Source organism: Bos javanicus, chromosome 22 (genome assembly GCF_032452875.1).
Source record: "Bos javanicus breed banteng chromosome 22, ARS-OSU_banteng_1.0, whole genome shotgun sequence".
Taxonomy (NCBI): domain Eukaryota; kingdom Metazoa; phylum Chordata; class Mammalia; order Artiodactyla; family Bovidae; genus Bos; species Bos javanicus.
Genome location: NC_083889.1, coordinates 50,680,387 through 50,706,469, shown reverse-complemented (window position 1 = coordinate 50,706,469; position 26,083 = coordinate 50,680,387). Strand labels below are relative to the sequence as shown.

General features: G+C 46.0%; 1 protein-coding gene across 4 annotated transcripts in view; it reads left to right on the top strand.

Annotated features, from left to right (window-relative positions):
* The window catches only part of DAG1 (dystroglycan 1), a 48,682-nt gene that overhangs the window by 10,322 nt on the left and 12,277 nt on the right, over positions 1 to 26,083 (top strand). For 3 of the 4 annotated variants that reach the window (XM_061396877.1, XM_061396876.1, XM_061396878.1), the window contains exon 2: positions 22,608 to 23,009. In XM_061396877.1, coding sequence (XP_061252861.1) covers positions 22,725 to 23,009 — 285 coding nt within the window. In that variant the 5' untranslated portion in view covers positions 22,608 to 22,724. Of the gene's footprint in view, positions 1 to 17,018; positions 17,293 to 22,607; positions 23,010 to 26,083 lie in introns of all 4 variants that reach the window. The other variant, XM_061396879.1, reaches the window with a different exon arrangement.

The window sequence follows — 26,083 nt, the reverse complement described above, 5'->3', positions numbered from 1 at the left end:
CTGTAGCCTGACAGGCTGCTCTATGAAATTTTCCAGGCAGAGTATTAAAGTGAGTTGCCCTTCCCTTTTCCAGGGGGGTCTTCCCAACCCAGGGATTGAACCTGGGTCTCCTGCATTGCGGGCGGATTGGTTACCATCTGAGCCACCAGGGAAGCCCAATATTTAATAAAGGCTGGACATGTTTCTTAGGCTAAGTGATTGATTCAGGCTTTTTTTAAATTGTGTTTCATTTTACATATGTAATTATATTTTATGTGTACCAAGTAGTATCATATATTTTTTTTAAAAAGCCTTAGGCTGTGAGCACATCGTGCTAAGTCACTTCAGTCATGTTTAACTCTTTGCAACCCTGTGGACTTCTGTGTCCAGGCTCCTCTGTCCATGGGATTCTCCCATCTGTGCTTCCCGAAAGGCAGCACTGGCTTGACTGCTCGCTGACCTGTGGAGCTTTGCGTGCTGTGCTGTCTCTCTTAGAGTGGCTGATCCAGGAGGGACTGGCCCCAGCAAGATGAATAAAAGACAAAAATAGTTTGAGGATCAAGGATTTTGGTAGCTGGACAGTGGTGTTTGTGAGGAGCTCCTTTGGCGATTCTTCGATGGGCCCAGCTTGTTTTCTCGAGCCTCACTAGTGTGGTAGAAGGAGCTCAGCCTGGCAAGGTTGTCATATGAATTGATTGACTAGAAGGGCTTGGTTTCCTTTTTTTTTTGTATATTTATCTCTGAATATTCAATTGCACTGCATGCCTGGTTTGAAAAGCCCTTGGTTTTCAAAGGGCTACACGTATGCTTATTTTCTTTTTTAACATATACTTATTTTTTCCCCATGTGACCATATGACTTCTTGACTAGGGGACTTATAAAACTGACTTTTCAGCTAGCAGATGCATTTTAAGAGACTTGGAGCCAGTGGGCGCGCCTGGTTGAATGTTGGGCAGTAGCAGTTTCTGTAGCTGGAACATACAGTCCAGCTGAGCTGTAGGGCTGGAACTCTTTAGAACAGGAATTTTAAGTCTTAAAATTAGTGTTCTTGCCTGAAGAATCCCAGGGACGGAGGAGCCTGGTGGGCTGCTGTCTATGGGGTCGCACAGAGTCGGACACGACTGAAGCGACTTAGCAGCAGCAGCAGCAGCAGCAGGATGAATTTAGTCTGGAATGTCAGAACCTTACTCTGTAAAGTCAGCATCTTTCCTAGAAACCTGAAGTGTTTGGGGCTTCCTTGACTCCCTGAGGGACAAACCGAGCTTAGAGCTGCTGAGTATAAGGAAGATAAGGGTACAGGCACTGTTGCCTGATTTCTGAGTGGAGGATAATTATCCTAAAGACAAAAATTGGGTTCCAGCCTCCGGATAATGAAAGCACCAGGCTTTATGATTCTGTGTCCAGAGGGAGCTGCCTGCCTGTGGGTTCCTACTGGAGAAGGCTCCAGGTGATTTCCAGATAGTGAAGGCATTTGGTCTCTGACCTTTGTTTTAGAGGCATTGAGGATAAAGCTGTTGGCTGTTATCAGATAAGAAAATGACCTGATACCCCCCAGAGGGGAGCGGAAAATCTCTAAATGGTCACTAAATCCTCTGAAAGGAAGCAGAGCCCACAGGGCTTCTCCCAGCCTGAGAGTAGCTCTGGGTCAGGGAAGGGCCTCGCAGAGGAGGCCACTGTGAGGAGTTGATGCTCAGGACAAGAGAAGGAAACCCTGCTGTGGAAGTAGTCCATTTCTATTGCAGGCACTACAGACTCCTTATCATTGTAGGGGGATCATCGACCTTGGCAGTTTGATTTCAGATTTGGGTCTGGGGTGGAGAAAGCAGGATGCCCAGCGGTGTGCATAGTGATGTCCACATTCCTTCGCTAGGCTGCTCATTTAGGTTGTCTGAAGCACAAAAGTATTAAAACTGTCAAGAGATTGTGGGTGACTGGATTAAGGTCATTTGTATTTTGTATATATATTTTAAGGTGTGTGATGTGAGGGATCGGGGAGAGGACCTCACAGAGCTGGCAGGCAGTAATAGGTTATTTTCAAAGCCAGGCTGACATTCAGGTGCACACTGACGTGTCTGTGACCTGTGGGGCTCTTTCCTGACCCTGATGCCATACCTTAGTCGTGATTCTGGCGGGGCCTTCAAGGTGAAGTTTCAGGGAGTTGGCAGAGTTGACTGTGGGGAGCCATTTTGGTGTGGTGCTGATATGCATGAGAGTGTGTATGTGTGTGTGTGGGAGGGTGCTTTGGGGATAATTGGGGAAGCTGCAAGAGGAGATGGGAGAGGACTTAGGGAACGTGAGCCTTAGCAAGAGGTCGGGAGGGAAAGGATCACTCCCAGTGTGTGGAGGAACCTTGCTCTGTTTGCGTTGTTAATCCCCAAGTCATCGGAGGAGGTAGGAAGCAAGGGTGCGAGGGGTTACTGTCTGGGGATGGTGAGGGGTGGGGACTGGAGGCCATCATGGGCCAGGTCAGCTAGTGGTAGCGGTGGGAGACGAGTATAGTGACTTTGGCCAATCCTGAGGTGACAGACTTCTGGCCGCATAGATAGAGCCAGCTGAACAGAAACAGAGGCTGTGAGGGTGGACTCGCCCCGAGTTGGGGGGCCTGAAAGGCAGTGGTGGTGTGCTTTGCCAAGGGAGCAAGTTAAAAACCCTTCAGGCCCTGGGAGTCAGGAAAATCTGCTGTGAAGGGACTAATGACTAGACATGTCGGGATTTGGGGGCACCCAGTTTAAAAAAACTACACTACCTTTACCCTGCCCGGGGGAACCAGTTATGGCTGCAGTGCCAGCTTAACAAGCAGCAGAGAGTGAGCCGCCAGTGGGGTTCCCAAGGCCGAACCCCTGAATTAGAGGAGGTCCCCTCCCAATTGCCTGTGAGGCCACCCTCTCTTTTCCAGGCTTCCTGGTGCGGTTCACTTTCTGCAAATGCTGCTTCGCAAAGCCCTCAAGCTCTTCCAGGACTGGTTTTATGTTTGAAAGTGAAAGTCACTCAGTTGTGTCCAACTCTTTGCGGCCCCATGGACTCTACAGTCCAAGTAGCCATTCCCTTCTTCAGGGGATCTTCCCAACCAGGGGTCAAACCCAGGTCTCCCACATTGCAGGTGGATTCTTTACCAGCTGAGCCACCAGGGAAGCCCAGTTTTATGTTTACTTCATCTTACTTATTTACTTAATATATTTTTGACTTGGAAAAAACTTCACTAGTGTAAAAAATAAAACAAAAATGGAGAAAACAAGGCCACCCCCCTTCAAAAAAAGTAGAGCTTAGTAAATTATAAGGTCAAGAAAAGAGCTTTATCTGTTCCCCCAGAGGCTTCTCGGCACGCTCCAATCCTGCCACAGCCTGCTCTTTCCCTTCCTTCCCAAGGTGACCCCATCCTGTCCTTTTGTAGCTGCTTCCTTACTTTTTTTTTTTTTAAATAGTTTTATTCTCCCAAATGTCTGTCCTTAGGCACTGCAGTTTAATTTGTGCATGTTTTGTTAATTGGCGTGTGTTTTAAGTTTCTTTATCTATATTTCCCTGCTCTGTCCTGTTTCCTGGCAGTTATCTGCTGGAGAACCTGGGCCATTAGACCTGTGGGGTCTCTCCCAGTCCAGAGTGAGCAGTTGTGTCCCAGGGTGCAGAGCAGCACGCCCTTCTCTGTGTTTACTGTGAATGGGCAGCTGGATCTAAAGGCTCGATCTGCCTCAGCTCTGGGCCTTCTGGCAAGGCGGAGGTGGTTTGGGCCTTTGCTTTCCTTTTGTTCCATATCTTGCTCATAGGCAGGGATCCAGAGCACCACTTCTGTGGCAGGACAGTGGGGCCTGAGGAAAGGTCAGGCCAGCTCAGCCTCTCAGTGGCTCCACCGTCTTTGTCAAACCAGTTTCCCCAGCATGGGTGTGACAGGTGTGGCAAGGGGAAAAGGCTGGATGTGTTCTCTGGTCTGATTCGCTGATGGGACTTCCCTGGTGGTCCAATGGTTAAGAATCCACCTGCCAGTGCAGGGGACATGAATTCGATCCCTGGTCTGGGAAGATGCCACATGCCACGGGTCAGCTAAGCCCGTGCACCACAGAACTACTGAGCCCCACTGGAACCCTTGAGCCGCAACAAGAGAAGTCACCAAAATGAGAAGCCCATGCTCTGCAACTAGAGAAAAGCCTGCACTCAGGGACGAAGACCCAGCACAGCCAAAAGTTAGTGAATAAATAAATAAATGCAAAACAAGAGTCATGACTTTAAAAAACAACATAATTCACCAAGGTGGGTTCACAGAGGGCCCTCTCAGGTCCTCTCTCCTTCCTCCACACTGACCCTTCTCCCCAAGGCAGAGCCTCTGCCTTCTCCACGTAGGGCACACACAGCCCCAGGGGTCAGAGCTTAGAGAGCAGCCAGACTCCATAGTCTTTCGCCATATCTGCGCCATCAGGCCACGCAGGTTGGGAGGATAGTGGGACCCTTTGTGGGCTGTGGTCGTGGCCTCACCTGCTGGTCTCCAGCTCTGGGTGCAGAGACTCGCCTGACAGGATGGGGAGGCATGTCAGCTGCCAGTGTTGTTGGCTGGCAGCTGGAGAGGGGGGCATGTGGAGGGCCAAGGTGAGTGTTGCTTCGGTGTGAGGGTAGCCTCAGGGTTCAGGGCCAGGGACTTGTCCACTAGTCCTGGCTTTCTTGTCTGAAGCCCACCCCAGCTTACCCCCAAAATTTGATGAGCAGCCTGAGCCAGGGTCTGGTGTGGGGCCAACCACGTGGTCACCTCAGAGCGCTGCTGCCGGGTGAGCTGTTGCTATGAGGCCCTGGAGGATCAGGGCTCTGCTCACGGCTGGCCTCTACCTGTGAGTGGGGTTGGCTGAAGAGTTTGTTTGGGTTTTTCCATACGCTGTAATGGAAGAACCCATATGAGCTTTTTGGCCAACCCAATATATAGCAAGCTCATTACCCTTCAGATGGTAACTGCCCCTGAGAAGAGGTGTCTTGTGATTGATGGGTCAGAATTGATCCGGCCTTCCCCTGCTATGACACTTCCCATGTGCCTGTGGTGTTTTCATTAAAGTCACACATTAAAAATTCCATTTATTTTTACACTTAAATACTTTTGAAGCCAGGTGCATTCAGATTTTTGCATCCTCTGTATGCATCAAGGTTGCTTAGGCCTAAGGAGGCCGAGCAGGCTTTGTTTTCTTGCCTTGAATCCAAGTTTTCTGAGGGTTGTCCTTTGGGGAGGAGAATGTAAGGAATTCCAGAGTCAGGGAGGCGTGGGCTGTGCTGGTGGAAGGGCTGGAGAGGCTACTGGGCACTGCTCAGGGGCTGCCGGAAGGAGCCGATGTCAGCAGCGGGCATGGCGGGGAGGGGAGTGCTGAATTTTCTGTATTCGAGATCTGTACCACTACATTTAAGAATTGAATTCCTTGGAATTTGGTGAGGTCCAGACCGCAGATCTGGCTAGTTGCTTAGGTGGTGAAGCAGGAGTTAAAGCCATGTTTTCTGGTGTTGGCTGCTCTGGTGTCCTTCACTCCTAAGAGTGAAGGTCCTTAGAGGTAGTCCTTGCTTTTACCTCAAGTGTTAACAAGTGGCAGGTAAGTAGCAGACCCCAACCAAAATGGTCCCAGGCCAGAGCAGAGTCATCTCATTCTTGAAAATCTATTCTGTTATAGATGTTGTTTCACTGAATCGCCTGCTGGCTATTAGTGTTTAATTTTTTTTTTTTTAACGCTCACTGTGAAAAACAGCTGAGGCAAAATTTACGTGTAGCAATATGCATAAATCATAAATGTACAGCTTGACAGTTTTATATATGTATAGACCACTGAGATTAAGGTATAGAATATTTCTAGTAGGTTCTCTAATGCCTTTACCCAATCAGCATCTCTGCAGAGGTAACCACTGTTCTGGTCTTGAGCCTAGTTTTCTCCTCATGACCTTTATTTGTTTGGCTGTGTTGGGTCTTAGTTGTGGCATAATTTTAGTTCCCCCACCAGGGGTCGAACTCACATCCCATGCATTGTAAGATGAGTTCGTAACCACTGGACCACCAGTGAAGTCTCACACTTTTCTTGACCTTTATGTACGTCAATGGTATAGAGTATGTATGTACTGTATGTACTTTGAGGTGCCTGTCTTTTCTTGCTGAATGCTAGGTCTCTGACATCGTTGTGGGTCTGTACAGCAGTTTGTTCTCTTTTGTTTAGTATTTCACACATGAATATACCACAGTCTACTGCTTTTCCTGTTGGTGGACATGTGGGTAGTCTCAACTTTTGGCTATCATGAATAATACTGATAAAAAGCCATCCTTTTCCATGGCTTCTAACACCTAAGAGTGACTTAGGTACACTTCACATTTAAACTGCTGGGAGTTTTCTTGATATGCCTTTGTTGTGTTTTGTTTTTGGTCTTTTTAAAATTTTTTCTTAAAATTTTATTTTATTTTTAAACTTTACAATATTGTATTACTTTTGCCAAATATCGAAATGAATCCGCCATAGGTATACATGTGTTCCCCATCCTGAACCCTCCTCCCTTCTCCCTGTTTGTGGTCTTGTGGAGAATTTCAAGTGCACTCAAAGACAGAGTAATGTGAATCCCATGGGCCTGTCACCAGCCCCAGCGTCCATCAGCTTCCGTTCATCAGTGGGCCAGTCTTGCGCGTTTGCACTCCTGACTGTCGTCTCCCTGCAGCCGCCACTGTTTTGGAGCACATCTCAGACGTCGTGTCATTTCATCCCTCAGTATTTTAATGTGTTCCTGTAAAAGGTAATGGAGCCACAGCAGCTGCTGAAGGGCTTCCTGCTCCTCTCTGTCCTCACGGTAGAGTGTGGCTCCTGGTTCCTGTCTACCCTTCATCTTGATCGAGTTGCCTGTGTCACCTGCTTTTGCCGGCAGTTTTTGAACCGGGAGCCAGCATGGTGTAGAGCTGGGAGGGTCATCTTAGGACGTTGGTATGTCCATCACTGTGGTGGGCACCACTTTCTGTTGGATTAATTGTCATGTGTACAAGTTAGGCTGATCCAAGAGGAAGGTGGGAATGGACTGGTGAGTACTTCTTTGGTGCTCAGATACACAACTGCCTCTCCCAGATGGCTGCACCGGTCTGGGACAGATGGTTCTTCCGCAGTGCTGCTAGAGTCTGGAGGGTGTGACTCCCAGGACAGCTGGGCTCCAGCATTCCTCCGAGACCCTGCCCCTCAGTTGAAAGACAACAGGCGTCAAACTTAGATTCAGTGATACGATTTAGAAAAGGTTAATGTTTTTCAGAAAAGTGAAGCTACAGTATGATGATTAGACTTGGGAGCCCCCAAGTGCCCTCTAGTGTCCCTCTCCTGTCCTCCTCGGGCTCAGCACTAGTATTTGTGTCCCCACTACCCTGAGCCCAGAGTTGTTCTGGGATGGGCCCAAGAGGCACCCTGGCCCAGGGCTGGCCCACAATAGGAGCAGAGAGCACCACAGATACCTTATTATTGGGAGTAATTAGCTCGTAAATTTTCCATAGCAATTTTCCTGAGGTAGTCAAGTCCGACTAGAAAAACAGTGCCATGTTTTGATTCATTAGTCATCTGGACACTCACACTCCCCTGTTTCCACACTGGCTAACTATGAAGCACCATTACTCCCAGCTTGAATTTATGACACCTGCTGCCCACTCTGCCCATTAATCCAACAGCATGAGGGGGGCAGGCCGTCTCATGCTCTTTCAACCAGTCTCTCCCTCCTTCCTCTTCCATCTCATGTTATTAATAAAGGAGTTTAACGGTAACTCAGTTTTAGTGAAAGTAAGGGGAAAGTTACTCATCTCTTTCAGTTGGAATGTACATAGAAGGGTATTTTGCCAGTCTCTAGCAGTTCTAAGTAAGGTACATAACCTTTGACCCAGCAATTCTACATCTAGGATTTTATCCACCAGTTTCTTGCCAGAAGCATGCATGTCTGAGAGGGAGAGAGCACCCTTCAGACCAGAACACGCAGGATACTTGGACAGGTCTGTGCCACAAGCAGCAGTAGAGGGTGAGGAGGTGGATCTACTCGAGCTGAGGTCTTCCAGTTCTAGTAAAGTGTAAAAAGTATTATTTAGGAGCTATGTGATTCCATTTGAACTTTGTAAGAATGAAATAAAAAGAGATGTCCTAGTTTAAGTGTTTAGAGATACTTTAAATGTGTCATTTGTGGAAAGCTACTGAAGAAACCCAGCCTCTCATGTACGTACGTCGTAGGATATTGGTGAAATCTGTTTCACCTCCATGTGAATTACTTTTATTGCAGTAAGTCCAAAGGACCTGACAGCTGATGGCGTCATTGCGAGGCTTACTGTGTGTCTTCTCTATCATGCCCGGGGATTGTTAGTGGGAAATCTGATACTGGGAATCTCTGGTTTCAGCCTGCCCAGAGCTTGTGTTTAGCTCTGGGGCCTCTGAACTTGGTGAAGGTCTGGTCAGGGGTTTTTTCTCTCCAGGAGGGAAGGCTCCTGGGAAGGAAGGATGAAACTATTTTTAATCTTGAGCAAACATAGCCCAGTGTAGTAATTTCAGGCCCCAGTGTGACATTTTCTTCCATTATCATCCGAGTCACTTTTAAAACAAATAAACAAAGTCCTTTTTTGGTATACTTTGTATTTGTGGTGTTTCTAGAGGGAAATGGTTTTAAGATACTCCCATTTCGCCTCACAGAGGAGGACGTAGGGGCCTGGTGGGCTGTGTTCTGAATCACGTAGTCACGGAGCTTGGGGCCTGGGGCGCTGGTTGACAGAGTGCAAGGGTGTGAGGTGAGTGGTCGGATGGGGGTTGCTTAGGCCCTCAGTGCTCACAGAACGCATCTACTGCTGACTTTGCCTCACGACTGCTGACGAACATTGCTGCTTTGTCGGGGAAGAACTGAGGTCGTGAGATGAGAGGCAGACCATGCCCCACCTTCCTTTCTCTTAGCACTTATGTTCATGTCACATAGCTTATATTTTTGTAACTCAAAATTTGGATACAACTTCAGACTGGCAGAAAAATTGCTAGAGTGGTACAGGAAACTCCTAAATATGCTACCTTGAGTCGCTATTTGTTTCTATTTTGCCTTTTTGCTTTGTCATAGTCTTTCTTTTCCCTCTCTATACATTTTTTCCCCCTGAACCATCTATGAGTGATTGGCAAACACCATGCCCCTTCACTCCTAAATACCTAATCATGTATTTCCTAAGAATAAGGATCTTCTCTTATATGACCACAATATGTCTGTCAGTATGAGGAAATATCATATTGGTACAGTGTCTAATCTGTTAATACATTCCATGTTTAGATTCCTCAGTTGTCCAACAGTGTCTTTGATAACCAGCCCCATGTGAGTAGGTACACAATGCTGGTTTGTCCTGATGATCAGCCCTGGCTGGGAAGGTACCTAACAGTTTTTTCCTCTGTAAAGTTGCCATTTTTTCCTTTGCAATTAATAAGTAATTCATGGGAGGACACTATGTAAATATCCTGTTCCTTATCAGACTTGGACCCTCTGCTTTCAGCATGCAGTGATGCTTCTAAGACCATCATTCCTTCTGTATTGTCATCTCACTCGAAGAGCCTTCTCGCCTCCATTCATTGCTTTGTGTATGTGATTTCACATTGATAACTTAGTGTGATATCACCCATTCTTGTCATTATTCATTTTGAGGCCCAGATTGTCCCAGGTTTGGCTAGCAGGAACACAGAGGCTGGCTCCTGTGTTCTTTTGACATGTCTTGTTCATCATGGTTTGAGCACTTCCTGATTTTCCAGTGCAGCAAGATGTTTCAGGTTTCTTTCCCTGGCCTGTCGTCAACCCTTTCCACAAGGAGCCTTGGTTTCTTTTAGTTAAAGTAGCAGTTAGAAACCAGGATATGGATACATATGGTACATATGTTTATTTACTAAAGTCTTTTAAAATAAGTCTAATTTTGTATTCAGTTACTTAATCTTGTTGCAGTTCAATAAAGGCATTTCACAAACTGAATAAAAGAGTTCCAGTTCTTGATTTTTGCTGTAAGTGGAACAAGTAAACACACGACATTAACAGAGTGAGATGGACTTTAGCAACAAAATAAAAGATTTCACCTGCTCAAAAATAATATATTTCTGCTTAACTGTTAGAGAAATTAGCAGAACCACTGAGCTAATTTCTGAAGAGGAAGGATATACCTGAACATCGATGCTAGGGAGCCTTGTTCCGGGCTGTGGGCTGCCTGAAGCCCAGCCCCACGAGGCTGTGCCCTTCCCTGTTGTCAGAGCTTTGGAGTAACGGCGGTGTCCATCGAGGCAGTGAAGCCCGTGTGTCCTAGAGTGTCAGGTGGCCTATGACAGAGTCCCCCAAGTGGGTTCTGGTGTCGTGGGAGGACCTGGATCTAGCCTGTGTTCCTCCTGTGCCATCGTTAGGACAATGTGGACAAATCACATACGGCCCCTGGGCTGTCTCTATTCTGAGGATTTAATAAAGAAGGGAAACCATAGTGGAGGGTTAATTTGTTAAGGGAGGACTGAGATGGGTGGGTTTCTCGAGGAAGCAGCATTTAGGAGGCTGGCAGCTCTCCACTCTGGACCGCTACGACCTTTGGTAACCACTGACCTCTTTCCTGTCCCATCCCCGGTGTTGAGGTGTAGATGAAGTTAGAACATGTTCATTCTCCTTGAGAATGTTTCAGGTGTGATTCCTTTAAAGCCTGTTGTGCCTCTTCCCACACCCCACTACAGTACTCTTGGCTGGAAAATCCCATGGATGGAGGAGCCTGGTAGGCTGCAGTCCATGGGGTAGCTACACGACTGAGCAACTTCACTTTCACTTTTCACTTTCATGCATTGGAGAAGGAAATGGCAACCCACTCCAGTGTTCTTGCCTGGAGAATCCCAGGGACGGGGGAGCCTGGTGGGCTGCCGTCTATGGTGTCGCACAGAGTCGGACACGACTGAAGCGACTTAGCAAGCAAGCAACCCCTTACAGGCTTCAGTGCCCAGGCCCTCTACTCGTTGCTGTGGGTCATCCCGCAGGATGTGAGCTGCAGAAGAGTAACCAGTACCAGGCAGGTGCACCTCAGTCCTGTGTGAGGTGCTCACTGAGTCTCAGGTGCCTGTTGAGGTTCAGGCCTTGTTGATTTCCTGGCTCCACAGTCAGTGTCAAAATCAAACACTTAATCGTCTGTAAAAGCAAGAGATAGCTGAGGTCCCTGGTTGCATTGCAGGTAAACCAAAAAACATATGCACGCTTTAAATTGCTCTTCTTTGAACTAGCTGCGGTCGTTTACAGGGTGGACCCTCTCAGAGACCGCTGCTCAAGTTTGCAGCTGCACTAATCTTTGGGGTATGAGAGGTGGCAACTCTGGTGTCAAGAGCGTGCTGGGTGACTTCCTGCTTCTTAGCTTTAGAGAGCTTGAGTGACTTGAGGTGTCTGAGGAGCATGAGTTTATAAAGAGAGCTTGACTTGAAAACAAAAAAGCTACGCTGTAGATAAATGCTCCAGATAACTGGTGAATTTACTCTCGGTTGTTCTTTGTCACAAAGAAGTCAGGATTTTCCTCTACTCATTTGCTGAATACAGCAGGCAGTGATCCAGGCAGTGATTGTGGCACAGGACTGGAGGGCTGCTCTCTCCCTTCAGATGAGAAGCATCTCCAAGGAGCTCGAGGCTCCGTTTGCTCCATGTCCAGTTCTGGGTCACGCTGATGGTGAGACATCTACTTGGGTTGTAACAGTCAGTGAAATCCCAGAAAGGCCCCTACAAGAGTCATCTAGAGAGTGAGGACTGCGGTCTTTGTGGCCATTTTCTCATCTCACTAAAGTGTCTCCAGCCTAGCTTGCTGCCTTAGGATAAACAGCTTGAACAGGGTGTGGAGGGCACTCTTTCCGCTTCCTGTCGGTTGTTGTCCTGACTGTTTCTGCTTCACCCACTCCCCCGTACAGAAATCTTACCAAGGGATAACTAGGTGACGGGACACATGGAGAGGCAGAGACCAAGTCCTCACTTATCAGTCAGGCTCTACGGGGGGCAGCTTGGGTCTGAGAAGATAGAAACAGAGCTCCATCTAGTTTACTCACACTTTCTCTTTTGCCTGTGACCTTTCTGCCTTCCTGTCTCCTTTCCTGACCAAGGACGTTCTGATGGGTGGGCAGCAGCTATCCCTGTGGTTCTTTGAGGGGCCAGCCTGTTAGAAGGACTGTGTTGCCATGAATCCCTCACAATGTCCACTTTATCCCTGTGTAAGATAAATGCAGAGGTTCCTGACTCTTGATTAGCTCTGTTCTTAAGGCCGGCAGAACTTTTAAGGTTCACTGGTTTTGGTATACAATGAGAAGACATGAAATAAACGTCATTTATAAAAGGGGCAGTTAGCTCCCAGCACAAATGATTTACCTAGAGCCTGGGAAGGGTGCAGGGTGCCTTGGTGCTTGCATCAGAAGCCAGTTGAAGATCCTTGGGAAAAGAATATGTGAAGAGTATCTGAAGAATGAAGCTATGGGCTGGTGGGAATCTCTGTTCATTCGTGCTGTGGGAGTCCACTCTTGCTTGATGGTGGCCCAGCTTGGAAATTTAGAAGATCTCGGCTCTGGAAGAAGAAAACAACACCTTTGTACATTAGGAAAGGCTGGCCACTGCTGAAAAGTACGATACGGGGTAGCCTCTACTGTCCCCCCAGTACTTGGGAAGAGGTAAATTGTGTCTGCACCCTTTTGATAAGACAGACGGTCCTCTGCATTTTTCCTCTCCTTATCTGTTTTTGCTTTTAACTTTGAAGCCTTGAGTTCTAAAAGTCAGGAAGGAATTTCCAAATAATTACTACTGAGTGGACACCCACTTCTTCCTTGGTGCTCAGGGAGGGATTAAAGCCTGCAGAACGAGGTAGAAGCAGTGGGAGGTGAGGACAAGGGCGTCTTCAAGGGTTTCTTCAGCTGTGTTCAACCCGGATGTAAGTCCGTTCCACTCCAGGCCTGATTCTGAGGTCACGCATGGCATAACCTTCTCAGCATTGGTCTTCTTCATTGCTTGACTGCCTGGTCACACAGTCACTGTGGCTTTCCAGCGCAGGGGTTCCCAGAGTCTGCAAGGCCATCTTCTGGCTTTTTTGCTCCAGCCTTTGGAAGCATACCCCTAAAACCAACCAGAGAAGTTTTGTAGCTGTGGCAAGGCTGAGGTAGGTAGAAAGCCCAGTTGGACAGAGCCATATGTGGGAGGGAAGGAATTCTGCTAGCAAGAAAGTCTGAGCAAACGGAGTGGGTGCTACTTGTATCTTGTCCTTTTGTAAACAAGGTTTGTTGATCTGGCCATTTCTGGCGTGATTCAAATGTTCTTGATGGTCGGGACTTAAGAATGTGGCCCCCCAAAAGATTATGGTCTAAAGCAAGTCGTAGCTTTATTTTTTTATAATTATTTCTTTTTAATTGGACGAGAATTGATTTACAATATTGTATTGGTTTCTGCTGTGCGTCGACATGAATCAGTCATTGGTATACATATGTTCTCCCTCTTGAACCTCTCTCCTACCTCCCACCCAGGTCATAGCTTTAATGCTGAAGGTTGCGTATTTGCCCAGATAAACACCCAGAACAATGGCATCTTCCTGTGAAGGTGCAAGAGCTCCCAGTCCCAGGGGCTGGGCTGGGATTCCCCTGTCTGGCTCCTGACGCCTGTATTGAGAGGTTGCTGGCGGGGTCAAGGGGGCTGTGGGAATGGGGGACCTGAGGGGGAAGCTGGTAGTGGCTGGGGTCTCCCGAATATTTCATCTCACTCCTCTGTTCTGAAATCTGATTAGCCAGTTAGGAAGGCCAGCAGTCAACTATCTTTTTCTAACCTTAATTCACTGAAGCCTAATTAGCATGTTAGTTTTGAGCCAGGGTACTTATTTTTAGTCTTTTGTAGAACAATGGAAACAAATATCAGAAAGCTCAGCTTTTAACGTCAAAGTGTGAAGTGAAGTGAAAGTCACTCAGTCATGTCTAACTCACTCTTTGGGACCCCATGGACTATACAGTCCGTGGAATTCTCCAGGCCAGAATACTGGAGTGAGTAGCCATTCCCTTCTCCAGGGGATCTTTCCAGCCCAGGGATCGAACCCAGGTCTCCTGCATTGCAGGTGGATTCTTTACCAGCTGAGCCACAAGGGAAGCCCTCAAAGTGTGAAGTCAGAAGATTATTTGCTTTGTGCTTGGTGGATCATTTTGGGGATTCAGTGGAAACCTTGTCACTATACCCTGGTATCCGCTGAGGGCCTGCTAGGCGCCAGTGGGGGAGAGGGCGGCAGAGCCTACGTGGCCCCAGACCCCTCCAGGAGGGGGACCTCTGCTCCTGCCTTTCCTCTCTGGACAACTCTTGGCGTCCAGCCTTGACCTGACAGGTCCCAGCCATCCTGCCCTTACAATGTTATCCCAGCCCTACCTTTGTCCTGAGATGGGTTGGATAGCCAGAGGAAGTTTGGGGTATCATTGCAACTTGTGTTTTCTAGTAAGCACCTACTTGAAAAACACTTGTGCTTAGTTTATTGCCTCTTGTGTATAACATAGAAGTATTTCATTTATTACCTCTTATTAGTAATGTATGTAAATCTTAATTGACTGTTTTTGTATGCAACTTGGAAAGACTACGTGCGTAGCAAATGAAGCCTCACACATAGTACAGGGTAGGTAGTCGGTAAACATGCACTGACGTGTTAATTATTGTTGGGCTGTTTTGGGATGATTGTAATTTAATTGGGTTCTTGGATGCCACAAGGGTACGTGAATGGAGTAATTCACTCCTTGTTTCTGCTGGGTCTGGCCCCCACCTCTCACACTTCCTCCACTACTTCTGCCCACCTGCAAAGTCCAGCTGCTGCGGCCAAACGGACACTTAGGCCTGGTCCTTGTGTTTGGGCGCTCGGTCTACCCTTTTCCAGCCTCGGAGCCTTACCCGAGGCACTTGTATTGATTTCTGGCTGTACCACACAGCTTATGGGATCTTAGTTCCCCAGCTAGAGATCGGACCCAGGCTTTCGACAGTGAGAGCGCAGAGCCCAGACCACTGGACCTCCAGGGGGTTTGCCTGAGGCACTTTTAAGCAATAATTAAAAGTTGATCTAAGGCTCATATAAGTGTTTTTCCTAAAGTCTAATTGGTTTAACTCTTGAGTGATGTGGAGTTTCAAAAAATATTTATAATTGTAGTAAAATATATATAACAAAGTTTGCCACGCTAACCATTAACTTTTTTTAAATTGTGATAAACAGCATAAAACTTAACCATCCTAATTGTTTTCGGTGTGCACTTGAGTACTGAGTAATGTTTAACTGCAGCATATGGAGTTCAGTGGAGTATAGCAGGAGCTGGTTTTTCCGTGAGCTGTATTACATAGGATGTTAAAAATCTACCCAGGTTTGAAATCACAGTCTAGTGGAGAAATGGCCATTTGGCCCTGGCTTCTGAACCTTGTCTTTCTCCCCTTCCTCTGGGATGTGTTTGCACCTGAATGGGTTTGTGCCCAGGTAGAAGACTTGTACTTCCTTCCTGCCTTTGTTGAGAAAACCACACCACCCTCAGCAGAAACCACTGCCCTTCCTGGACCTCCGCTTTTGGTATCTGTGATCACTGAACGTCTGCAAGAGTTCTCTGGGTGAGAAAGGCCTTCACGTAGTGTGTGTTTGATAGACTGTTGAGTAATGCTTGCTTCTCACAGGTGGTCATTTTTTCCTCCCTCATTTTCTTTACTTTTACTCTTGCTGTGTATGTGGCCCCGGACGCTTGGTGCATTCCTGAGCTCCCTGCTGGTGTCTTTGCCAGGCTGCCCCCACACCTCCGGTGATGCTCCCATGGCACAGGCCAGACAGGAACCTGCCTCGGGTCAGGGGAACCTCTCCTGCCTCCTGCGCGCTGTGAACAATTTGAAGGTGACACCTTGCGTCTTCACCACTGACGTGGCTCAGCGCCTTCCTTATCTGACCAAGGTGTGAAAAAGGCCTGTCTTAAACTCAGAGCAGAGGAATCTGCCCATCTTTTTGGTATTTAAAACCCAAATAAACAGTGACTTCACACTGTTGTTTTACATTGTGTTAAGTACATCTTGCTGGCAGTCAGATTGAGCGGTTTTAGACTGGTTAACTTTCCCAGATTTTTAGATTAATAATAGACATGTAACGTTTACTTTTAACTTCAGAGTGTCTGGGCAAAAGCCTTCTTGCTGGATGGAACCTAAAGTGGTGGTTTCAGTTAAAATGATTCCTTTTCACCATTTAAAGTAAAGTCATGGGATGTTATTACTTTCATTCGGTTTTAAAAAGACAAATCCCATTTTCCTTACATGTCTTTTTTTTTTCCCTTACATGTCTTAATTACCGTGGTGAATGGTAGCAACTGGGCGGTGGAGCCAGTATTTTTAGGTAACTAACTAGCTGTGGGAGATGTGGGGGTTCCTGCCAGCGGTGGGGTAGGCTGCCTCTGCCTCATTTTGTGTGCTTAATAATGGGTTGAATCCCGCAACTTTTCCTTCATTCCTAGAAAGTAAAAACTAGTAGGGAGCCATTCTCTCAGAGACGTTAGTTAAGATATTTTAAAGTTTCATTCTCTGTGGGTTTTTCCTGCATGTGAGGAAACATTGAGTTCACTATGAACTGTGTTAGTGCCAGGTATGCATTTGTTCCTCGAGTTTTTTGAGTGGAAAGTTTCTATTGCCTGAGCCTCCTCTGTGTTGGCGGTATTTGGAGGTCTGGGAGATAATCTTAGTGGAACAGAACTGCTTCCTTGCTGGGGCTGGAATTCCAGAGGAGGTCCTCTAGTTCGCAGGGATCCAGGTGTGTCTGGACAGGGTCACAGGATGCTCTGCCTGCCCCCTCCACGTGCTTCATTTGCCTAGAGATAGAGATTAGTGACAAGAGGGAGGCCAGAAGTATTCATTCCTGGTGAACTCTGCCTCCGGTGTCTGGGGCCCTCGTCTGTCATCGAGTAATTGCTGTTGATTCTCTAGTTGTGTCCCTGCTGCCTGATGTGGTCAACTTGAAATGCACCTGCCTCCAAGGCAGGTTGGACGCATTTTGGTTCACAAAGGACACCACTTTGTAGACAGCTGCTGAAAACTTGGCTTTCTGTTTCTGCCCATCACTGCAGAGTCCCCAGCATCACAGCTGGAGAAAGGAAGTGTGCCCCTTTCCCACACTGTATGCCGTGGCTGGCCGAGCGGGTGTTCAGAGTGCCAGGGGCTTCCCCCGGGCTCTGGGAAGGCCCTCTTCACAGAGGGGCTTTGCTGGGGTCTGGAGCAGTGCTCAGCTCAGACTCGATGGTGGACATTGCACTAGGGGCTGGCACAGAGGAGGACGTTACCCAGAGCCACTACCCACGTCTCAGCAGGAGAGCTTCGGCAGCCTCCATCAGCCACACGGTGGTGAGTTGAGCTAAGACGTATTCTTGGGCTACTGTTAGCATTTCCTGGTCCGGAGGGTATCCTGGGAGTGTGCATGTGCAGTGTTGAAATGAGCAGCTGTGTCAAGGAGGCTGGATGCCTCTGACCACAGTCTTTCTCTGGCTCCTGGGCACCTTCTCCTCCCACCATGTTCTGACCTTAGGCTGTATGTGACCATGGTTGAGTGTTTACCTCTCTTTAGGCTTTGCTTCCGAAGAATGGGGAGGAGGATCTCTGTAGTGCCTCCACCTCTGGATGACCTACTATATGACTCTGTCTAAAAACCTCCGGGAGTTGGTGATGGACAGGGTGGCCTGGCGTGCTGCGATTCATGGGGTCGCAAAGAGTCGGACACGACTGAGCCACTGAACTGACTGAAAAACCTCCCAGAGGGATGTCCTAATCCTGGTGTTTGGATCCAGCCTGACAAGTTCCGAGCACAGGGAGACTGACCCTTGTTTATAGGAAGCCAGTATCAGAACGATGCAAGGCCAACTTTCAAGAAGACCCTTTCTCCCCAGAACATGGAAAATCAGCACATAGCAGCAGCTGGAGCTGTGCCCTGGTCATTGCCCGCTTGCTAAATGCAGAGCACTTAGTCACGCTCATGAACCAGATACCCCGTGTCGTCATATGTCCGCAGATAGCAGACTGAGCCTGTGTTCCTGCTAGGAAAGGGTGTGTCTCATACTGTTGGCTTGTTTTCACATAAGCTGAGAATGTTTAAATGGAGAATTGGATCGGAAAAGTAAAAGATCGTCTGGATCTAATAAATAGAAAAGTAAGTGCACAGAAGAGTGAAGACATGGGAACAAGATTTAAACAAACAAACAAAAAAACACCTCTTGTATCCTCTCCATTCGTGTATTAGGTGTGAGCTTGGCACACATCAGTGATTGCATCCCCGCCCTTGCCTTCCACAGCGTACAGTCTTGTGGGGTGTTGATGAAGCTGCACCATTTACTAAATAATAATTACTATGTATAAGAAAGGAAAAGGCCATTGGAGAAAGCACTATGGGACAGTAAAAGAAACTCTAATGTTACAGTTTAAGATAGTATAAAACAGAAGACCCAGAAAATTTTAAAAATTAAGTGATAAACTGTAAAAGGGGTACAGAAGCACAGACAGTTAAGAAACTGGGAGATAGTTAAAAACAAACTAGCAAACAAAAACTCAGAAAAGAGCTTCAAGAAAAGCTTTTAATTTGGGGCAGTTTATAAGGGTCTCAGGAGAAGACCTCCACCCAGGGTGCAGTGAACACCAGCTGTTGGAGAGTTTGGGTGTTCCTACCTTGCCTTTCCTGGTAGAGAACCTCACTGGGAGTTAAGTTGTTCTTGGCACCAGTGCCTGCAGGACCCCAGCTTCTAAGTCCATGGTGGTTTGGTATCCCCCTCAAGAAGTATGGCATTTAATACTGCTGGCAAATCTGGTGGGCAGACGTGTTTTTCACGTTGCTTTAATTTCCTTTTCCTTGATGACTAGGGAGGTTGAGCATCTTTTTGTATGTTTGTTGCTGTTCAGATTTTCTGTAAAGTACTTGTTATCTCCTCAACCCATTTTTATTGTTTTAGGGTACCTGATACATTTCGATAGGAACGCTTCAGCTACTGTATGCCCTGAAAAAGCTCTCTCCCAGGCTGTGGTTGGTCGTTTTTACTTTCTTTATGGTATCCTTTTATTGTACAGAAATTTAAAATTCTAATTCCGATTTCTTTTTTTCGGGGGCAGGTTAAAACATTAAAAAAAAAATTGTAAATTCATATGCAGTTGTTAAAAATAATACTGAGAGATCCTCTATGCCCTTTACCCATACATATTTCCCCCCATGATAACATCTTAAATAATATTACAATCTTACAAGCAGGATATTGATGTTTATATAGTCAAATACAGAATCTTTTTGTCACCAGAAGGATCCATCACGCTACCCTTTCAGAGCCACATCTGCTTTCTTTATGTCCTAACTCCCTCTTTAACTCCTGGCAACCACTAATCTGCTCTCTAAAAAATTTTGTCACTTCAAGAACATTACATAAATGGGGACTTCCCTGGTGATCCAGTGGTTAAGAATCCACCTTCCGATGCAGGGAACTTGGGTTTGACCCCTGGTCTGGGAAATAAGATCCCTCGTGCCATGGGGCACCTAAGCCCCTGAAATGCAATTGCTAAGCCCATGCGCTCTGGAGCCCGCTTGCTACAACTAGAGAAAACCCTGCACACTGCAGCAAAGATCTGGAGTTCTAGTTCTGTGGGCCTCGCCACTGCTGAGCAGTGATTATAAAGTTCTGACTTTGACCAGTCCTCCTCTGACACCATCCAGCAGGGAAGGGGAGAGGCTGCTGCTTCTTACTTGGGTGGGAATTTATAGAAGTCTAGGTTCCCAAGTAGTTTCCACTGATACCGTGAGGCTGGAGGAAGAGGGTGGTGCATTGTTACTGGCCAGTGGGGATGAAAGTCCCAGCGCCCTCCCCAGTGGAGATATTGGGGGGTCTTATTACAGCCTCCTGAGGGTGGAAGTCTAGGCCCCCCACTTGGCCTTCGCCAGCATGGGTAGGAGTAGGGCCACGGTTTTTTTCTGTGGTGTTTGGCTCGAATAGAGCTTTTATTGTCTAAATGTTTTCTGTCTTGCTAGCCTACCCCTTTCCTGCTCCTTTGGCTAAAGAGAACAGACTTTTGTTAGAATGTTTTTTGCCTCCTCTGTTGGCATTTCTGGGTTGCCAGCTTCTTCAGCTCCCAATTCTGGGATATATGAGTCAAAAAGAAGACCCAGGGAGTCCACTACTTTTATCATTCCTTGAATCCTGGGGTCCCTAGCTGCTCTGCCTTCTTCTCTTGACTTTTTTTAAGAGTCTCATGTTAAAAAAAAGTCTCATGTTTATTTTTTCTATATAGTGTCTAGAATTTTCCCTTGTATTTAGTGGGAAACTAAGGAGAAATACACCTCCTTCATCTTCTTGGAAGTGAAAGTCCATTTTGTCTTTTCAAAGTTTTGTGTTTTTGGATATCTTTTAAAAATGAAATCTTTCCTTATGCTGATATTCTACTATATTCTAAAAATTTCAGAGTTCTTTTTACATCTGTGTATCTAATCCACCTGGGATTTGTTTCATTTTCGATGGAGAAATGACAGAAGAACCTAACTTTTTTTCTATATAGACGGACACCTGTCCTGGCGCCTTTGAACATCTCCTTTGCGAGCTGGTTTTGGCTGTTCCTCTGCTTCCCTGGTGGCTCAGCTGGTAAAGAATCCGCCTGCAATGCAAGAGACCTGGGTTCGATCCCTGAGTTGGGAAGATCCCCTGAAGAAGGGAAAGGCTACCCACTCCAGTATTCTGGCTTGGAGAATTCCTATACATGGACTATACAGTCCATGAGTTTGCAAAGAGTCGGACATGACTGAGCAACTTCCACTTTGACTGGTTCCACAGTCTGCTGTCTGCTCTGCCCCACCTGATACAGTAGCTTTGTGATAAGTCTTGGTTTGGTAGGATAGGACTTCCAACCCTCAGGATTGTTACACTCTTTTGGCTTTTGTCTCATGAATTTTAGTTCAACAAATAAGAACAAGAATAGCAAAATCAACATTGAAAAAATCCTTTTGGCTTTGGCTTGGACTTACACTGACTTTAGAGTATGCTGGCTGTTTCAGTGACCTTGTTTTCTTCAGCGTTTTTATTTACTTTTCATTACCCACGTCAGAAAGTATCACGTGGCCCCGAGACAGCTTGGCTCGGGGCAGGGCTTCTTCCTTTTTCAGAATGGGAAATGGCTTGTGATGGTTGTGGCCATCTGTGGGCACCCAGAAAGCCCCACAGTGCAGGTCATGAGCTGCTTGAAGCTGGTGTGGCGGACAGGGGACATGTGCAGGGTTTTAGGCACTGTTGGGGATGGGGGTAAGAGAGTTCAAGTAAATTTTGTTCACTAGCACTGAGTGCAAATATAGGCAGTATTGGGGGTGTAAGAAGTGGGCAGTTGGCCACACTCCTCTGTGCAAATGCTTGGTATTTCAGCTTTTCCAAAAGTATTTGTGGTGTTTGCCACATTGTCTTACCTCGTTGTATATGTGCACACGCTTTCCCCCCGTGGGCCATTTCAAAATGAGTCGCAGAGATTTGTGACACTTCATCTCTGAATACGTCAGAATTGAGGATGGTATTATCAAGCCACACTGCCATATTTCGCCTAAGAAAATTAACAATAAATTTAATCTCCAGCCCACATACAGAATTTGTCAGTTATCCCTTTGGGAGCTGGTCTTGTGTGTGTTTTGTTTTTTGTTTTAAAAGAAACTCCAACACAAATGAACCTATCTTTGAACCAGAAATATAATCAGGGACATAGAAGATTGACTGGTGGTTACCAAGCTGGCGAGAGGTGGCAGAGGGTTGGATTGGGAGTTTGGAATTAGCGGATGCAAACTGGTATGTATAGAATGAAACAAGAACAAGGCCCTGCTGTATAGCACAGGGAATGGTGTTCAGTATCGTGGTAAACCATAATGGAAAAGAATATGAAAAAGAATGCACATTTATGTAAAAGTATATGAGTCACTTTGCTGTGCAACAGTAATTAACACTGTAATTTAACTGTACTTCTATAAAAAATTAATTAAAAACAAAAGTAAGTCCAGGGTCCAGTCAGGATGTACACACTGCATCTGGTTGCAGTCTTCAAGTCTAGAATAGTCCCCTTATATTTAGAGGTGTCAGCATTTGGAAAGACCAGATCAGTTATCTTGTAGAAGGTCCTGTCATACATTCCAGATTTGTCTGTGTCTTCATGGCCCTGTGTTTCCTATAAATTGGAAGTTAGGTATAGAGCAGCACTACCCAACAAAAATATGATGTGATCCACTATGTCATTTAATATTTTCTGGCGGCCATATGGAAAAAAATAAAAATAAGCAGGTGGAGTTAATTTTAATCATGTATTTAATATTTTTATTATATACTATTTATTAATAGTTACTTAACTATATTAGATATTTTTATATCCAAAATATTATTTTAATATGTAATCAATATTTTTAAGGTATTAATGAGATATTGTACATTCCTTTTTTATACTTAGTTTTCAGAATCTGCTGTGTGTTTTATACGTAATGGACCAGCCACGTTTCCAGTGTTCAGGAGCCACGTGTAGCTGGTGGCTCTCACCCTGGGCTGTGCGGGGGGAGACTTAATCCAACTCAGGGTAGATATTTTGGGCAGGAACACTTAGAGGGTATTAACTGCCTGTGCTCAACTTGGAAACCGTGGAAGTTGCTGAAGTCTAAGTCTTCTCTTCTTTTTCAGGCTCTGGGTGCTCTGGGATGGAGCAGGTGTGCAGAGGGTGAGGACCCAGTCCTGGGACCACGTCGCTTGCTTCTTTTCTTGGAGAGACTTACCTGCCTGAACAGACTTGAACCGGGGATGAGGATGTCTGTGGGCTCGTCGCTGCCGCTTCCCCTCTGGGGGAGGACCTTTCTCCTTCTGTTGTCTGTGGCCGTGACTCAGTCCCACTGGCCCAGTGAACCTTCGGAGGCCGTCAGGGACTGGGAGAACCAGCTCGAGGCGTCCATGCACTCAGCACTCTCAGACCTCCACGAGACTGTTCCCACCGTGGTTGGCATTCCTGATGGCACGGCTGTCGTCGGACGCTCATTTCGAGTGACCATTCCAACAGATTTAATTGCTTCCAATGGAGAAGTCATCAAGGTGAGACTGGATAGAAGCTGTAACTGAGGACGAATTCTCATCTTGCAGTTTAGTTTTGATTTTAGTGTTAGTTTTAGGTTATTTTAGTTAAAGTTTAGTTTTTCAATTTTCCGGCAATTCTGAGCTAAGTTCTTTCAGGACCTATTAAGTATTCCTTCCTTAAGAGAGGGACAGCTGCTGACATTCACTAGAGGGTCCCCATGTTCCTCAGAGTAGCATCCGAAACCTTTATTCTTACTCCCATTTTGAGAGTGTCACTATTAAAAAGCTTTTACATCTGTTCTCTGGAAGATTTTTTTGGTCATCAATTAGGGATTTGATGGAAGGGCTTATGTATAAGGAAGCAGTCTCCTTTCATTAACCTAAGAAATATGGAACTTTTAAATGCTTTGAAAATATTTTAAAAATATAAGGTATAAGTAAATATCGAGAGTTTTGCTGTGCTTGGGTGTTCTATGTTTACTAATATATTCAGTCCCTTAAGACCCAAAATTAGTACATACGTTTTAGCCTCGCCTCATCTCCTTTGTTCTCAAGCAACCCAGAGAACAAAGGAGCCTGAGATCTCGGTAACAGAAGAGATGGCCAATGAAGGATGGGAACTTGGTGCAACCGGAAGCTTCTGTTGAAGAAGGACCATCCCTTTAGGGTTATGGAATTTCCCCTAACTCCTGAGTGAGTTTGCAAGGTGGCAGTGTGGGTGGGTGGGGTATACCCCTCAGGCTATGAGCATCTCCTAGAGCAGAGGTTGGCACACTAACTTTTTAAAAAGTCAGAGAGTAAGTATTTTTTTGGCTTGGCTGGCTGTCCGGTTTCTGTTGCAGTTCCCCATCTTGGCCAGTGCAGTATGAAAGCGGTTGCCGACCCTGTGCACACGAATGCGTGTAGCTCTCTTCCAGTAAAACTGTACTTTTAAAAACTTGACTGAAACTGAAATTTTGCTTTCATATAATTTTCACATGTCAAGTAATGCTGTATCTTTTTTTGATTTTTTTCCCCCCTCAGTCATTTAAAAATGGCAAAAAATATATCTAGCTCATGGGCTGTACAGAAATGGATGGCAGCCCAGATTTGACTCATGGCCATAGTTTTCTGACCCTTACGCTATAGCATACTTTCCTCAGGGACGTAACTTGAATATGAATTAAAAATATCCCAAGATCTATACTTTGTTATGGTAGTTTTTATATAGGTTTTGTGTTTAGACTTCTGCGTACATATAGTGTCCTGGAGATTTATTGGTATATTCAAAGGATCAAAAATAGTGGTTTGAAACGGCCAGTTTGTTTTGTACACAATTTCGTGGCCAAGAATTCAGGGCTTTAGAGCTCATCTGGGGATCTCATCTCTGCTGCACTAGTTAGAGTGGCTCACCTGGGCCTGGAGGATCCATTTCAAACATGAGGTTCACTCATGGCTGGCAAGGTGGTGCTGCCTGTTGACAAGGAGCTTAGCTGGGGCTGCCCATCAGAGTCTTTGGTTTCTCCCCATGTAGACCTTTCCACGGTGCTTGGATTTCCTCACAGGTACAATAGCTGGGTTGTACCTGTGTACAGGTATTCCTTGGAAGACTGAGTATTCCAAGATACAGGAAATGAAAGCTGCCCATCTTTTAAGGCCTGGGCTTGGAACTTCCTTTGTACTCTGTTGGTCAAAGCAGAGTGAGGCTCTAATGAGTCTTCACCAGCTTGCCTCTCTCTGACCCACAAACCCAGGGCCTCTAGATTAGAAATGGTCACAAATTCCATACCACTCTTTGCATTGAGAGGTGTGTCTCTGCACCTTTGAATCTGGGCAGACTCACTCCTCCCCTGACCCTCCTTGTGTTCTCTTCCTTTTTGGCCCCCTCTCTTTATGTCACAGCTTGCTCTTAGGGTGGCCTCGTGTTCTCAGAGGTCATCATACTTCTGAAGATCCTAGCTCACTTCCGTGGAGCTCCTTCTGGCTTTTAGAGTCTTTGCAAAAGGTTTCCATGTTATCTTCATAATAGCCCAGTAAGCCAGATTCTAGTCTCACTATTAGATGAAGAATGGCAATTTTGGTAGTACATTTCTTACCCAGCATCACATTTCATCTTCGGAGTATCCAAACCCTGTAGTGATTGATTACCTTTGTTCTGTTGACCACTGGAATGTTGTACATGGATTAGTCTGGACCAGAGTTGCCTTGAGTTGATACAGCAAGCTGGCTATTTGCTATAGCTGGCAGAAAGATGTTTAACAGGCTTACTCACCAGGGGAGCAGAGATTTTATTAGGAAAACAGGATTTTATCTGAGCGTATTTATCTGTGGAAAGCAGACCATTTAGTAGCTGATTAACCTGTAGAAAAACAGATGAAAGTGTGTGACTCTTTGTCCCAAACAGTCTTAACATCAGGGTTGTGTGGGGTGGGAATCAGATCAGAAGGCCTGACTTCAGGGACTTCCTTGGTGGTACAGTGGTTAAGACTTCCTTCACCTTCCAATGCAGGGGGTGTGGATTGGATCCCTGGTTGGGGAGCTAAGTTCCCACATGCCTTGCGGCCAGAAAACCAAAACAGAAAACAGAAGCAATATTGTAACAAATTCAATGAAGACTTTAAAAGTGGTCTACATTAAAAAAAAAAAATCTTAAAGCTTGACTTCATTCCTGGAGCTTTGGTTTCCCTATGTGTAAAACAGGATTGAAAAAGCTTTACAGTAAAGGAGTTTTTTTCACGCCGTTAAAATAACAATGTATAAATGTATAGGAAAGGGAGGAAAAAAAAAAACTCTGGTGGTTCCTACCACCAGTGTACTTGTACATCATTTTCTGCATTCGTCAACAAGTATCCATGTCACATAGGCACACAGACATTTTAGACAGACCTGAAATCATATTTTTTAACCTTTTTTCATTCACTGTACTTTTGAGTTTTTCTCCTTTGTTATTTAAGTATTCTTTGGGAGTGTAACCTTTAATGGCTGTATTCTTGGGTATGTGAGGAACATTTCAGATCTTGGTCCCAAGGAGCCTTGTTGGGGTGACCTCCAAGTCATATCCATCAACATTGCTATCAGCCACAGTAGCACTCGCTCACCTCTTCCCAGGTGCC